General features: G+C 40.8%; 1 protein-coding gene across 1 annotated transcript; it reads left to right on the top strand.

The window, feature by feature from the left end:
* Window positions 1–2,000: 2,000 nt before the first annotated feature.
* Window positions 2,001–15,347, top strand: l(1)G0004 (lethal (1) G0004). The gene is made up of 7 exons (XM_045736881.2): window positions 2,001–2,157; window positions 5,193–5,350; window positions 10,706–10,797; window positions 12,551–12,656; window positions 13,431–13,575; window positions 14,118–14,309; window positions 14,432–15,347. Exons 2-7 carry the CDS (start codon window positions 5,225–5,227, stop codon window positions 14,497–14,499), a joined length of 729 nt encoding a protein of 242 aa, XP_045592837.1. The 5' UTR covers window positions 2,001–2,157; window positions 5,193–5,224; the 3' UTR covers window positions 14,500–15,347.
* Window positions 15,348–15,710: the final 363 nt, after the last annotated feature.

The raw sequence follows: 15,710 nt of genomic DNA, 5'->3' as shown, positions 1-15,710 counted from the left end.
AAATCCCAGTGTCCTATTTGCCTTATTTTGAACATTCATACATTGATCCTTTTGTTTTAAATTCTTACTAATCATAACACCCAGATCCCTTTTACAATCCGACTTCGCAATCTCAACACCATCCAGCTCGTATCTTGTAACTCTATCATTACCTAGCCTCAGAACTTTACATTTATCGGCATTAAACTGCATCTGCCAATCTTTTGACCATTTCAAACCCTTATTTAGATCAACTTGAAGAGATAGTGAGTTTTCTTCCTGGTTAATTTCCCTACCGATTTGTGTATCATTGGCAAATTTGCAAATGTTGCTACTCAAACCTGAATCTAAATCATTTATATATATTATAAACAACAGAGGTCCCAATACAGAGCCTTGAGGCACTCCATTTAACACATTTTCCCACTCTGACTTAACCCCATTTATACTAACTCTATTTCTTTTGGTATAGCCATGCCCTAATCCAACTTAATATAGCACCCCTAATACCACGAGCCTCTATCTTTTTAATCAGTGTTTCATGTGGCACTGTATCAAAAGCTTTGCTAAAGTCAAGGTACACAACATCACAATCCTTACCACTATCAACTGCCTCAACTATGCTGGAATAAAAAGATAGCAAATTTGTTACACATGATCGGCCATTTGTAAAACCATGTTGTGACTCGTTTATTAATTTTATGTTTTTCAAGATGAAAACGAATGGTATTTGCAATTATCGATTCAAGTAACTTTCCCACATTAGACGTTAGGCTGATTGGCCGAAAGTTTGATGCAAGTGATCTGTCTCCTTTCTTAAAAATTGGTACCACATTAGCTACCTTCCATGACTCTGGCACTCTGCCTGACTAATGATTTATTAAATATGGTAGACAATGGATCGCAAAGCTCCTCTTTGCATTCTTTAAGCACCCTGCCAAACACTTCATCCGGCCCTGGGGATTTGTTTGGTTTGAATTTTACTATTTAATAATATCATCCCTTGGTAACTGTTAGACTAGTCAACCTGTCCTCGTCCCCACCCACATAGACTTGTTCGGCTGAAGGCATAGAGTTAAGTTCTTCTTTAGTAAATACAGAGATAAAATATTTAATAAAAATACTACTCATCTCTTCGTCATTATCCGTTATCTGACCTGTCTCGATTTTTAATGGACCTATCCTTTCCCTAACTTTTGTTCAATATAACTGAAAAAAACCTTTAGGATTTGCCTTTGCTTGGCCTGCTATACGAAATTCATAGTTTCTTTTTGCTCTCCTTATCTCTTTTTAACATTTCTAACCAGTTGTGTGAATTCTTGTTCTAAACTGACTTCCCCATTCTTAATCTTTTTGTACTAAGCTTTCTTTCTACCTATAAGGTTTTTCAGATCCTAGAACTAAACTAAAAAACTTCTGACCAATAAATAATTTTTGTTTAACAAGTTATCAAGATTTTTAAACATTTTTATTCGGGCGTTAGTTTATTCCAACATAGTTGCACTAGTTGCACAATTTTGGAATACGGTACATGAGTTGACCCAACTGAGAGGTCAGATTCCAGTGTGTCAGACAGATTTCGGGCAGATTCCTGCCCGAAACGCATTGCGTAATAGTGGCTTTAGGCACTGTATGTACTAGCTCTATCTATATATTTTTTTTTTTTTGAGATATATACAAGTGTTGTTACATTCTTGTACAGCCACTAGTACGCGTAGCGTTTCGGGCAGGTCCCTGGAATACGATCCCCTGCCGCGAAGAATCGTTTTTTCATCCAAGTACACATTTTACTGTTGCGTTAAACAGAGGCTACAGTTAAGGAATTGCGCCCAGTAAATCCTCCCCAGCCAGGATACGAACCCATGACATAGCGCTCGCGGAACGCCAGGCGAGTGTCTTACCACCACACCACGGAGGAGACTAATGCATTCTTACCACATTTTAAAACATAATTTTTTCTGGGACATTATAATATCTCAAATTATTTATAAATAGAACTAAACATATATTTCGGAAAATCACTATTTTTGTTAGGCATGTAGACGGTAGATATTTTCCAGTGGCACACGTGTGACTCAAAGGTAAACATCCTAGTGGAGAGCTATCTGCTGTAGCCCAGTTCCTGCACCTGTGTGTGTAGCCAGGAGCCCAGAGGTCACTCCCACGCCCAGTGTAAAGGTTAGTGGACAATACTGTACTATGTAGCCCAGAGGTCACTCTTACTCCCAGTGTAAAGGTTAGTGGACAATACTGTACTATGTATGTAGCCCAGAAGTCACTCCAACGTCCAGCGTGAAGATTAGAGGACAATACTGTACTATGTATGTAGCCCAGAAGTCACTCCAACGTCCAGCGTAAAGATTAGAGGACAATACTGTACTATGTATGTAGCCCAGAAGTCACTCCTACATCCAGCGTAGAGGTTAGAGGACAATATTACCTGTGTTTACCTGGGGGTCCACTACTGGCCTCAATGAGTACAGGAAGCTGGCGGCTTGTTTAAGGTCTTCTCATTTACCTTGATAATCTTTTCAAGTTGGATTTTGAAATTCAACTGTCTTGGCATTTACGGCTTCGGCTGGTGGGCGGTTCCATGGGTTTATAACCCTTTGGGTGAAAAAAACATTTCCTGTTCTCAGTCCTATATTGTGGTTTGTTGAGCTTGAAAACATTGCTCCTTGTTTGTGTTACATTTGACCTTTTGAAGAAATTGTCTGGATCAACATCCTCAAATTGTTTAGTATTTTAAAAGTTTCAATGTGATCTTCCCTGTCAAGCCTGATTTGCAGTGTTGTTAAGAACACCGAGTCCTTCAACCGTTCCTTATATGAAAGATATTTACTTTTAAACATCTCTATATTTTATATTAATATATTTGACTATGTATGTAGCCTAGAGATCATTCCTATATCCAGTGTCAAGGTTAGAAGATAATATTGTAGTGTGTAGCCCCAGAAGTGTGCTTCTTCATGGTAAGTGCAGTTTGCGTGAAGGTTTCTCCTTCTGACAACTGCTGCCAGAGGTCACTCCTTCACTCAATGTCGATCTTGGAGGACAAGTGTGTACAATAGCCCACTATAAATGTATGTTCTTGAAAAGCTGTCCAACTTTTGCCTTATTTAAAAATAAAACCAAACAAGTACCTAATCTCATCTTCATAGTTTCCTACCTAGTACTTGAAACACTGTATCTAGTTCTACCCAATCTTCCAATATATGTCTTTAAATCATACAACTACCATTGTAATCATTGCTATTATCTTATATCATGATTGTTATATTGAATGGATATTTTACTGCATTATACCTTGAAATAATCCTCAAATTATGCTACAATATACCTGTTGATAACCCTTCAATTATACTTTAATATACCTAGTGATTTTTGGCAATTTGTTTACACAATGTAATTTTTATACTTTCTTACAATGTATCTTTTATACTTTCTTACAGTGTACCTGTAAACATTTAAATTTTTGCTAGAAATTGCCTACTTAAAATTATTTGATAAATTAAGGCCCTGCCTGAACAGCTTTGTGTGCTAGCGGCTTTACAAGAATGTAAAACATCAATGCTATGTACTCTCTTAAACCCAATTTACCATCTTGTTTATAAATAAATAAAAAATAAATAAATATGTACAGTACATTATTAGGTCATGGAGATGTATTCATTAACTACTGTACTATTAGATTGAGACTAGCATACCATTACCTGAAGTTGAAAAAGTGACATTGCTTTGTTTTCAGTAAGCTACTGTCATTGTCTTAAATACATTAAAAGCCTCTAGAGGCTAACATAGTTACTTGCCACCGAACCGAGGGTTTTTGAGCCTCAAGGTATGTTGAATCTGAAAATTGTAAATAAAACTGTATTTTAGGATGCTTATTTGACTACTAGAGTTCTTGTAAAATATTCAGTTACAGTTGGCATGCCAAGATGGCTTGTACATGAGCCACTTATACCACTAATGGGGCTACTACATTTTGTGATATCAGGCAAACTGAGATGGTATTTGTAATAATAATTTGTGGTTTTCTTGCCATACTAGGTGACAATATTTTGTGATGCATTTCTGCTCCTTATTGGAATCTGAACCTATGTATAGGATTTAAAAAAATGTGCAATCATGTTGGAATGGCCAGTGATGAGAAAAGCAACTTTTTTAAAACACATCTTTGGTTTTAATTAAAATATTTTTCTGGTATAGGTTCTACATACAGTATACAATGGGGCCTTGACTTACGATGCTAATCCGTTCCCAGAGATGGATCGTAAGTCGAAATATTGTAAGTCGAAGCGATTTTTCCCATAAGAAATAAAGGGATTTGAATTAATCCGTTCCCCACTCTTCAAAATATTAACATACAAATACATTTTATACTGAACACAATGTTTTTTCTAACTACAATACAGTACCTAAGTTTATCTTGCCTTTATGGAGGGCTCTGGATGGCATATGGAAGATGGTGATGAGGGGGGAGGAGGAGAGTTGTTACTGTTTGGAAGGGGAGTCCCCTTCCATTATCACATCAGGCAGTGATGTTTTCTCTGGGGTACTCACTCTCCTACGTTTTGCCTGAATACCACTAGGACCTGGTTGTGGTTCTGTACTTGTTTGTCTCACTACAAATTTGTCAAGACATTTGTTTTTCCCTTCGTTTAACCACTTTCTCAATGTTCCCACAGCCAAAGTAAGTTGAATTTGTTATTTTTTTTTTTTTTTTACATGTACATGTTCAGAGAAGGAATTTAACATTTTACAAAGTTTTTTTTCTCTCTCTCTTGCGAACATTTGATTTTCGGCGCACAGCCAGAATTTCACAATAAGCACAGCACATCACAGTGGTTAAGCAGGTGTCGAGGCTTCGGTCTCTTTTTGAATCCAGGAGTACAGGAGTTTGTTTTGATACACTGACTTCCAGGTTGCCTTTCTTGGTGAAGTGGTAAATACAAATGTCATTGTTGCCTGTTCCCATTGTTCCCTTGTTCAACTCTGTCGCTGGTCCCCAGTTGATCCATTGAACTCGACAGCTGATGCGACCTATTAGATACTGTAGTACTATCTCAGTGTATAGTTTCAAGGACCCACAGGGGCTCACCCAGAAATTGGTGTTAAATTACATTCAACTCCCTCATTACATTCAACTCCCTCATTACATTCAAATCCCTCATTCCATTCAACTCCTTCATTTCATTTTGTCTTCTTTTTAGGTAAAACAAGGGATTTACTCTTTTGCTGAAAGATGGCATCAGTGAAACCAAAGATTATGGCCAAGTCTGTGGCTGCAGATGGGATAGCAGAGGTACAGCAAAAAACTTCTCCACAGAAGAGGAAGATTGAGGAAGACACCACAATGGATGTTGAACAGGTACTGTATTGTACAGTATTTTGATCAACTAACTAACAGTAGGTTCATTCTAGCTCATTAAGTGAAAGGAGAAAACAAACTTAAAATGCAAGTTTGATTAAGAATATTATTTAAGGGTGGAATTTCTGAGATTTTGTAACTTTTATAAATAATTGCCAGAATGCTTTTAAGTAAGGTCAACATATTACAAAAGAAAACAACAGTTAAAGTTGGCTCTTTAAGGCCAATTTATTCAACATTAGTATTATGTTGCATTTAGATAAAGTGATTGAAAACATTTGTGGAAAGTTATAATAAATGAAAAGGCATTTGGAATATTGTGTGCATTAGAAATTTTCCAATTTCTAATGCTCATGTACAGTGTATTTGTATTAGGCCCCCAACACTTGCCTCCCCTCCCTCTGCAGCTGTCCAAGTTATTTCACAGGAGCTGCCAAGCTTTAGGGAATGACACCAGGCCTCCAAGTCCCACTCAAGCTACCTGAGAGCCAGGACCAGAGTCTGGCTCTATGACATGAAAGGAGGTTTGGGATCACAGATCACTCCAAACCTGAGAAAAAACCGACCTTATAATATAAGCATATAAGAACAAGCAACTGCTTTTAAGGAAATCTGTAACCCTGAGGGAAAGAAAATAAATAATTGTTGCTTTGTGGTAAACATCCCACAGTAAGGCAGTGGCCTTACTGCCACCATATGGCAGGCCGAGTCCCTGTCAGCCAGCCACTTCATTCATACAGCTTGTACAGCATGGGTTGCACCATGTTGTAGGACCCACATTCAACTTTGTTTTCAGATAAGTGGTGTTGACTATCTTTGAATGTTTTGTTCAAAAGTGGGCCATTGCTTTGTTTTCTGTAATTACTTAAGTGTAGATACAGGATGAGAGCTATGCTAGTGCTGTCCTATTTTTCCAGTGCTTGAAACTGCTCACAAATCAAGCCTGGCCTCGGGCCGGGCTTGGGGAGTAGAAGTGTCGGGTCGTCTTGGAGTGGGTGCGCTTGGGCGTGTTTATGAGGCCGGGCTTGGGGAGTAGAAGTGTGGGGTCGTCTTGGAGTGGGTGCGCTTGGGCGTGGTCAAAATGACAATGTCCCTCAGGCGGGTTTCCCGCCTGTTTCCAGTTCCGAAATGGGTCTGTGCAGACCTACGGTTCATTCTGGACTTGTCCGGTCTGAACCCCTGGGTTTTTTACCCCTCCTTTCGGATGACCACTCTGTCCCGGGTCCAGCTTCTGTTGGAGCCAGTGCTTGGATGGTGTCCAGGGACGCATATTGACACATCCTGATTCATCCAGGGTTCAAGGACTGACTCAGTTTTATTGTGGGGTGTCAGAGTTACTGCTTTCGTTGTCTCCCGTTCGGGTTGAACCTGGCACATTGCGTGTTCACATGCCTTACCCGGGTCGTGGTGGCCCGTCTGCATCTGTTAGGTGTTTGGGTGTTGGCTTACCTCGACGACTGGCTGGTTTGGACTTCCAGTCGGTCCACGTGTCTGCTCGCCAGGGATTTGGTTCTTTCCCAGCTAGCCGGGTTTGGGTTCCTGGTGAATTGGCGGAATTCCCATCTGGTTCCCTCCCAGGTTCAGACCTGGCTGGGCCTTGTGTGGGACGCTCAGACTGCTTCCTTGTTTCTTCCTTTGGAGTCTCTCCTTCGGGTGCGGTCCCACATGCTTTGGTTTTTGAGGGGGGGGCTCCCGGGTCACCCGGTGGTTGCTCAAGGGTCTATATGGGAGCCTGAACTTTGCGATGATGGTCTACCCATCAGGTCAGGTTTGGCTTCGTCGGCTGTTCTGGTTCCTTTGGGGACATTTCTTCTGCCTTTCTTGTGATTGCTGGGTTCGACCCCCAGGGGCCTTACGTCGGTTGATGCATCGCTGGCTTCCTCTTCGGGTTTTTTGGCGTTCAGTGCCTTGGCTTCTACCTGTAACTTCACTCAATGTCTTCATGGACACGTTGGCTCTCAGCTGGGGCTTTGTGACCAGTGCTCACCAGGCCGGCCAGGGGCGGTGGGGTCCGTCTTTCCGTCGGGCTCACAGCACGGTGCGGGAGTTCGCGGCTGTTGGTCTTCACTTCGGAGGGTTTGGGTCGCTCAGGGTTTGACCATCAGACTCCATTCAGACTGTCTCCGGTGGTTCATTGCCTGAACCGCAGCGGTCCCGTCGGTCCTTGCCTCATTGGGGCTGGTCGCATCAATTGGCTTGTTTGCTGGATTCTAGGGGTTTGGCTTTCCGTGCAGTTCATATCCGGGGAGTCCGTTGTCCTGTCTCAGTTCATTCCTCTGTCCATAGAATGAACGGTCGCTGCCGACTCCTTCCATTGACTGCCGGACAACATACAGACCTCCGGAAGTAGGCCTCTTTGCATCGGTGTGGTCTCGGCATCTCCAGATCTATGTGGCGCCTTTCCCAGCTGCGAGGCTGTTGCAGTAGATGCCTCTCGGCAGGACTGGTCGAGGTAGGGTTACCTGTACCTCTTTCCCCTGGTCTAGCTGTTGCTTCGGATTCTGGCTTGGTTGGAGTCCTTCCTAGGAAGAGTTGCCCTTGTGGCCGCTTGGTGGCCGGCCTAGCCTTGGTTCCCAGGCGCTGCTTGCTCGGTGTGCAAACCTGGGCATTTCCTGCGGCTCTGCCTATTACAGCAGGTCGGACCAATCCAGTACACAGCTGGTTCAGTCTTCTTCTCTGCTCTTCGCATCTGGTCTTTTTGATGTGGGTTTATCACCATTTGTATGGTAGTCAGGTAACTTCATTGATGGTGTCCCACTTAAGAGCTAAAATTATGTTTTCTGGCGTATTTTCCACCATTTTCTTTCTCTTAGTGGGTTGTCTTCTCTTTTGGATCGGGTTGGCTTTCCAGGACTGTTCTTTGGTGTCTAATATTGTCGCCTCGTATCGTGCGGCGCTGGTGGGGCCATTCCAGTTTACGTTGTCTCCTCTGCCCCGTTCCGTAAGTTTTCTCATGCTTTGTTTCCCTCTGGCCTGCTCATGTGCCGCCTGAGCCGTCCTGGTCCTTGGACAGGATGCTCTCCTATCTTTCTTCTCCTCGGTTTGTGGTGGCCCCTTCGGTTCAAGATTGTTTTTCTAAGGCTCTGTTTTTTGTTGGCTTTGGGTTCTTGTGGTGAGGTTGGGGAGCTTCCTGCTCTCCTCTGGCACAGGGATTTCTGCTCTTTTGGCCCAGGTGGTTGGCTTGTTAGTTTGTAGCCTTTTCCTTCTTTTCTTGATTTTAAGGTCGAACAGAGTCCTGTCCACCTTTTCTTTGTTTAACGTTCTTACTCCTGGGCATTCCTGTGTTGCTTTGAGTCGCAGTTTACTGCCCGTTGTCTCAACTTTGCGTTGAGGAGTTTGTGGTGGCCATCTCCTGGGTATGTCCCCCCTCTTTTCCTTGTCTATGGTGATGTAGCTCCATGGGGGGCCGAAGAGGCTTCCCCACGGAAAACCTGCGTTGAATGTAATAAAATGCTATTTTCTGTGTGTGTCCTGGCTCTCTGGCAACTCTCCCTCCCTCCAGTAGGCAGTTTTTCGTGTTTTTGATGCTTAGCTTCTGAACTGGAGGTCTGATTTGCCTGTGTGGAGGTCTGGGGCTCCCCCCCCTCCACTCCCCCTGGGAAGGGGAGGGCTGCGTGGACGAGTGGTGCAACGGTGGAGTGTGATGTTTGCATGTTTCCTTGGGATTAAAGGGAGCTCTACCTCTGTTCAGTTTTTACTTGTTAGTTTCTTACCGTGTAGGGTTTGTTTTGTTATGCCTACTGTGACGTAAAAGTGAAAGAAGAGAGCAGTGGCTATTCTGGCTGGTGTAATGCCAATCACATTAAATAAAAAAAAAATAAAGTAAATAAGACTGCTTCTGACCTCTTTACGGTGTGAGAGCTGTGCGTAAAGTCCAAAGAATGAAAAACTTTAAATATTTAATATAACAAAAATGACTTAAACAACAAATAAAACAATTCCCATATTCTACTTGGTGATTACACAATACAAAAATGCAAAAAGAAATATAAACATATCACAGTTACGTTAATGGCAAAGAAAGGTGCAAAACACAATATACAAAAAGCTGTACACATCTACAGTTCCCTGGAAAGGCGACAGTAGATGTTACGGCTGAGAGCACTTAAGAATATTCTGAGGTCTGGCCGGTGCTGAGCTGCTTATATATGCAGCCAGGCCTAGTGTAGATGGTGCTGGTGTGCCGGTAACTATCACTGGCAGTCTTAGACAAGTGGTTCAGCTGGTCGACCAGCGAGTGGAGTTGGCCCCAGACAGGTGTCTCGGGAATTTGGGGGTGGAGGGGGGGGTACCTGCTTGATAGGGTTCTGGGAGTTCTTCTACTCCCCAAGCCCGGCCTGAGGCCAGGCTTGACTTGCGAGTTTGGTCCACCAGGCTGTTGCTTGGAGCGGCCCGCAGGCCCACATACCCACCACAGCCCGGCTGATCCGGGTTGGGTTGGTGTCTTGTCTAGACACAGGCTTCTGAGCATGTATTATTGTTGTTAATTTCTTACACTTGAGTATGCAAATATGTTGTTGAATACGCAGTAAAGGAATAGGCAGGATCTCCTTGCCTAAGCAGGAGTTTACTGTAACACTACCTCTGGGTGCCTAACCCTAGTCGATGGCAGATAAGTAAAACCCCCAATCACAGGGGGGGTTTTCCAGGGCCATTGCTCCCTGAAACCTCTCTGAAGGGGCCAGGTTCTGGCGCATGGTCCCTGGTAGGTCGAACTCCATAGACTAATGCCCAGGTTTAATATATCACACATTAGCCCAATAGCTCCAGAGAGCCTCCTGGGCTCACCCAGAAAATGGTGTTTCATTACATTCAACGCTGGTTTTTTGGATGGGGCAGGGATTCCTTACAATGGTGCTTCCACCTGGTGTGTGCTAGGAATACAGGGCTGTATAGGATAAAAACACACACTTATTTATTTGTGAAATTTATGTAAAGATTTTCACCAAGTCTTTTGCACTCTCCTGGGTGCTTTGCTACGGTCTTAGTACATGGTTAGGACGAGACTTACATCTCAACGATTAGTCATTGAGATGTAAGTCTCGTCCTAACCACGTACTTAGACCTTGACAAAGCACGCAGGAGAGTGCGAAAGACTTGGTGAAAATCTTTACATAAATTTCACATATACATAAGTGTGTGTTTTTATCCTATGTTGTTATCTCTGTGAGAATACATTACCATTACTTAACTGGGCTATATGTTATGGTTGGTGGTCACAAGTTTGACATCACAGGGGCGTAATTATGCTGACTTGGTATTCTGGCTGGATTGATTTGGTCTCTGGTGATTCCCAACCACCTGTATATATATATTGCTATTTACAAGCTTAACATATATTTTCTTATTTCTCAGGATGATGCAGTAATTCGTCCATCTTTCCCTCCAGCCAAAAAAGAGAAGGTAGCTTTGTCAGAGATGAGGAAGATCCCTGTTCCAAACAACAGGTATTATATATTGCATAGCTTGAAATTGACTTGACAATTTGCATATGAATACATATATGATTAATGGAATTGTGACTTAAGATTTATGTAGTATGGAAAATGTCAATTAGTGTGTGTTGTGGTACTGGATTTTGAAAGTGAAGTTAAGAATTAGAGCCAGCCAGGGAACGAATGTGGCCTGACCTTTTAAGAAAAATAAGAAAGGATTAGATATAATCAGAGAGGTGCATAAAGGCATGGAAGTATCTACTGTTACCTTGAGGTGGTTGTGAGGATCAATGTCCCCATGGCCCGGTCTCTGACTAGTGTTATTACACTGTATGTACACGTTATATATAAGTATCTACATTCGTGTTCACCATAAAGAACCACTAAGTTGGTATGCTGAGTGGCAGTGGCAGCCTGCCACTGGCTGCCACTCCCTCCCTCCCTCACCTCACCTGACTCGCCACCATTCTCCTCCCACCATACTGTTTTTGCTTTTATATACAGACGTTATATATCAGTATCTGCATGTTTTGTTTACCATAGCGAACAACTAAGCTGGTATAGCGAGTCCAGACAGTAAAAGGTGGTCACACAGAGTCAGCAGACAATGCTACCTCCCTCCCCACCAAGATTACTCCTCCCACTACAGCGCTAATTATCACAACAATCCTGCTATTATCAGAATCCTGGTCATTTTTATCAGTCAGGGGTCTTCTGTAATAATATCATCGCTAAATAATAGCGTGCAAATGTATATTATGGCATTTTTAGGCGATGCTGTGGTCACAAGCTGAACAGCAGTGTTGTGAGCTCATGCTGCGTGCGTCAGGCTTGGTAGCTCACTCAATACTGAGGCCCCTTACACCCGGGAATTTGGCCCACGATTTTTTTTTTAAATGGCGTCTGTTTACAAGAGCCCTGATGAAGGTATGGTGAACCCCGTGTATCCGCGGGCTGTTTAAATCTTGCGTAATACTCCAATACATCATATGATGTGGAGCGCAAGTTACTGCAAGTCACTGAACACATCATATGATGTGTTGCGCAGTTAAAGGGTTAACTGAAACTCATATAAAGGATTTATACTCTGTAAGGAGTAAATTCATCTGGATAGACTCTTGTTTCAAATACCAAGTTACCTGTTACTTAGCAGTAAATAGATACCTGGGAGTTAGACAGCTGCTACGGGCTGCTTCCTGGGAATGTGTGTGTGTGAAAATTAGGATTAAAGACTTATCTGAAACGCTATGCATGCTAGTGGCTGTACAAGAGTGTAAAAACTCTTGTATATATAAATAAAAAAAAATCAAGCTTAGATTAAGTTTAACGACATATAATAAATATATGGCACTTATTAATTGTTAGCATAATGTTGTGATTCCAGATCAAATGTTTTTAACTGTTAACAGAATATAATATGAGTATCGCAGTTATTATAATGTCTATGTTTCTTGTCATTTAAAAAGAAAGAGAAATACAACCAGCTTGTTGACAAGAACATTTTCCATGCATTAATGAAGAATTGTAACTTGAAGTTGGCCAGAAGTGTCTAGGTACAGAGACCTTGAGTCTTGGTGATAGGCCACAAGTCTACCAGGAAGTGATAGACCACAAGTCTACTAGAAAGTGATAGACCACAAGTCTACTAGGAAGTGATAGACCACAAGTCTACCAGGAAGTGATGTTACGCTGGCAGAGGAACTGGGTGCATTGTGCTACACCTTATCAAAAGAGCATTTAGTGTAGAATCATTATTTTTTTCCAGATACACTCCCTTAAAAGAAAGCTGGGAAAAGATCTATTCTCCCATTGTTGAGCACCTGAAGCTTCAAGTCAGATTTAACCTAAAAACCAGGAATGTAGAAATTAGGGTAAGTGGCAAAGTTTTGTTTAACTGACATTTCATTGTATGGTGATTCATGCCATCTCATTATTTTTAATATTTTATCAAGTAAGTAAATGTTATAAGATGTTAGTTCAACGAGTGTATCATAAATGTTGTTCATAAGTGTAGAGTTAAGTAGCGACTTGTGGAAGGTGGCCCCAAGGGCAGTACTTACAGGGCACCTAGGGACGGTGACCCTAGGCGCATGCAGCAGAGTACTTGTGAAATTACTCCTGACTCGTGCACCACCAGAGAAAACAGCACCACACCACTAGGCACAGAGCTGGAGGGCAGGAAAACAGGAGCCAGTCACACGACCATTGCCAATCACATCAGCCAAAGAACTGGGGTGTGGATAGCTGGCGTAAGTGGTCTAGGGCTCCTCCTTTCCCACCCCGGGGAGGAGGGAGCTGCACAGACAAGCAGCGCGGTGACATGGTCATTTGGTCATCATGCTCATTTGCGGGGAGTTCTGTCTACTAGTTCGGCTTTCAGTAGCAATTCTTAACCAGAATAGGAGTTTGTTTTGGGGGCATCTACCTTTCTGGGTGCCTGACCCGGTTGATTGCAGACTAGAATGCTTCCAACCACACGGAGGTTTCTATAGGCTATTGCTCCTCATGCCTCTCTGAGGGGGCCAGGTTCTGGCTCATAGTCAGAGAGACAATTAACTTCTCTAATTGGATAATATTACATTATAAAAATGCTCTGTATCTGTCATTCTGAATATTGTACAGTAACTTTTATTTGAATTTAACAGACAAGTAAAGAGACTGAAGATCCAAACAGCATCCAGAAGGCAGCCGACTTCATACAGGCATTTGTTTATGGCTTCGATATTGATGACTCTCTAGCTCTTATAAGACTCGATGATCTTTATCTTGAGACTTTTGACATTAAAGATGGTAAGTTTATAGTATTAAGATAATTAAAACTACATTTTTGCAGTGATCTGTACCTTTACTTCATTCAGGATTGCTTAATGGAATATTACATTTGTTGATGTTTCAACCAGTATAATGAATAGTGACCAACAAAATATACAACTGTTCATCTGATACATACATACATACATACATATATATATGTTGTACCTAATAGCCAGAACGCATTTCTCAGCCTACTATGCAGGCCCTATTTGCCTAATAGGCTGAGTGATTTTTTCTATTAAAAAATCCAATTGGTTTATTTGAATTATTACTGTTATATTATATTAGGAACATAAATTATTGACTTAGTTATGTTAGTTTAGGTTAAGATAGGTTAGGTTCGGTCATATATCTCTCTTAGATTTTACTCAAATTAAAAAAAATGAACTCATACATATTGAAATGGATAGCTTTATCATTTTGTTGGGACTGATTTGTACTAAATAGTGCCTAGACTGGTAAGTATTATAGACATCCAAGGTGATGAAATAAATTTTTATTTGATTCACAATCAACAGTGAAGCAGACACTGCAGGGTGATCATCTCTCGAGAGCTATTGGTCGTGTGGCTGGCAAAGGGGGCAAAACACGCTTCACAATAGAGAATGCTACACGAACTCGTATTATATTGGCCGATTCTCGTGTCCATATATTGGGCTCTTACCAAAATATCCAGATTGCCAGAAGAGCAATATGTAACCTGATTCTCGGTAAGATTTTTAGTAATTTTGTTGCTGAATAAACGGAAGATAATCTGTTGAGAAAAATGCTTCTATTTCACTTAAGCAATATAGTCATAAATTGTTTACATTTACAAATTTTTTCTTTTCAGGTAGTCCTCCATCTAAAGTTTATGGAAATCTAAAGGCGTTTGCAGAGAAAGTTAGAGATAGATTTTAGTGTTTTTTTTTACCAAGGAGCAAATATTTGTCTTTTCCAGTCTTCAGAATGGTTAAATTTTACAGTATGAGCTGTTGTAACCGATAAAACGTCTGCATATAGGACAGGTACCATATTGCTGGTATTAAATTTATTAATATTTTTCACATAATAAAATTAAACTATTCAAGACAGATGTTCTCTTTGGGATTCTTAATTTCATTATAAATAGGAGAACCATTGACATAGCAAACATCTTGTTAAAATTCGCCTTTACTTTTAATTAAAATTCACGATGTTTCAAATACTTCTTGTATTCATCATCAGATCTAAAATACAAAAGTTAGATTAAAATAATCAGCAAAACAAAGAACTCATACTGGACAAGATTTCATATTAAAAAATGAGATACAAAGTGACGCTAGGTATAAAACAAAACACACTGTTCAACTTAAGTGAGGTGATCAAGTTTGACTTTGTTCACTTCATGCAAGTTGAACCGAATGTTTTGTTTTGGAACTAATGTGCTGTTACATCTCTTATATTTTAATATGTCATCTTGTCCAATATGAGTTCTTTGTTTTGCTAGTTATTTTAATTTAACTTTTGTATTTTAGATCTGATGATGAATACAAGAAGTATTTGAAACATCATGAATTTTTCTTAAAAGTAAAGACGAATTTTAACAAGATGTTTGCTATGTAAATGGTTCTCCTATTTACTATGAAATTAATTAAATTGTATTCTGCATTATATATATACTGTACTACAAATTTATATACAATATATCAGACTTTAAATTAAGAAATTTAGTTCACTAGTATACAGTAATGATAGTGTATCTTAAAAACATAAAGATCCTTATTCATTATAGTTTTTCATTTCCACACCATCATACTGTTTCCTTTGAGAAGTGATCCTACAGAGGGAGCCACATGTTGATGAAATTTAAAATGTCTAGGCCAGATGCAAGTGTTAAAACTTTCTTCGAGGCTTCATTTCCCTGCATAGCATGTGTCACAGGATTATACATGGTGCTTGGTGAGAATAAGTGTCATGTTCATAACCAGAATGTGTAAAAAGAATGGAGATCACACATGCATACCTGTGAGAAGTAGGAAGAGATTTGAGAAGATAAAGGTTCAAGAGAAAGAATGGGAAACTATGTAGTGAAAGAAGACTGAACAGATGGATAAAATGAAATGGCACTGAAGTGCAAGTGTAGCAGGAGG

Source organism: Procambarus clarkii, chromosome 18 (genome assembly GCF_040958095.1).
Source record: "Procambarus clarkii isolate CNS0578487 chromosome 18, FALCON_Pclarkii_2.0, whole genome shotgun sequence".
NCBI classification, from domain to species: Eukaryota; Metazoa; Arthropoda; class Malacostraca; order Decapoda; family Cambaridae; genus Procambarus; species Procambarus clarkii.
Note: the sequence above shows the minus strand (reverse complement) of the source record. Positions and strands in the feature narration are given on the sequence as shown.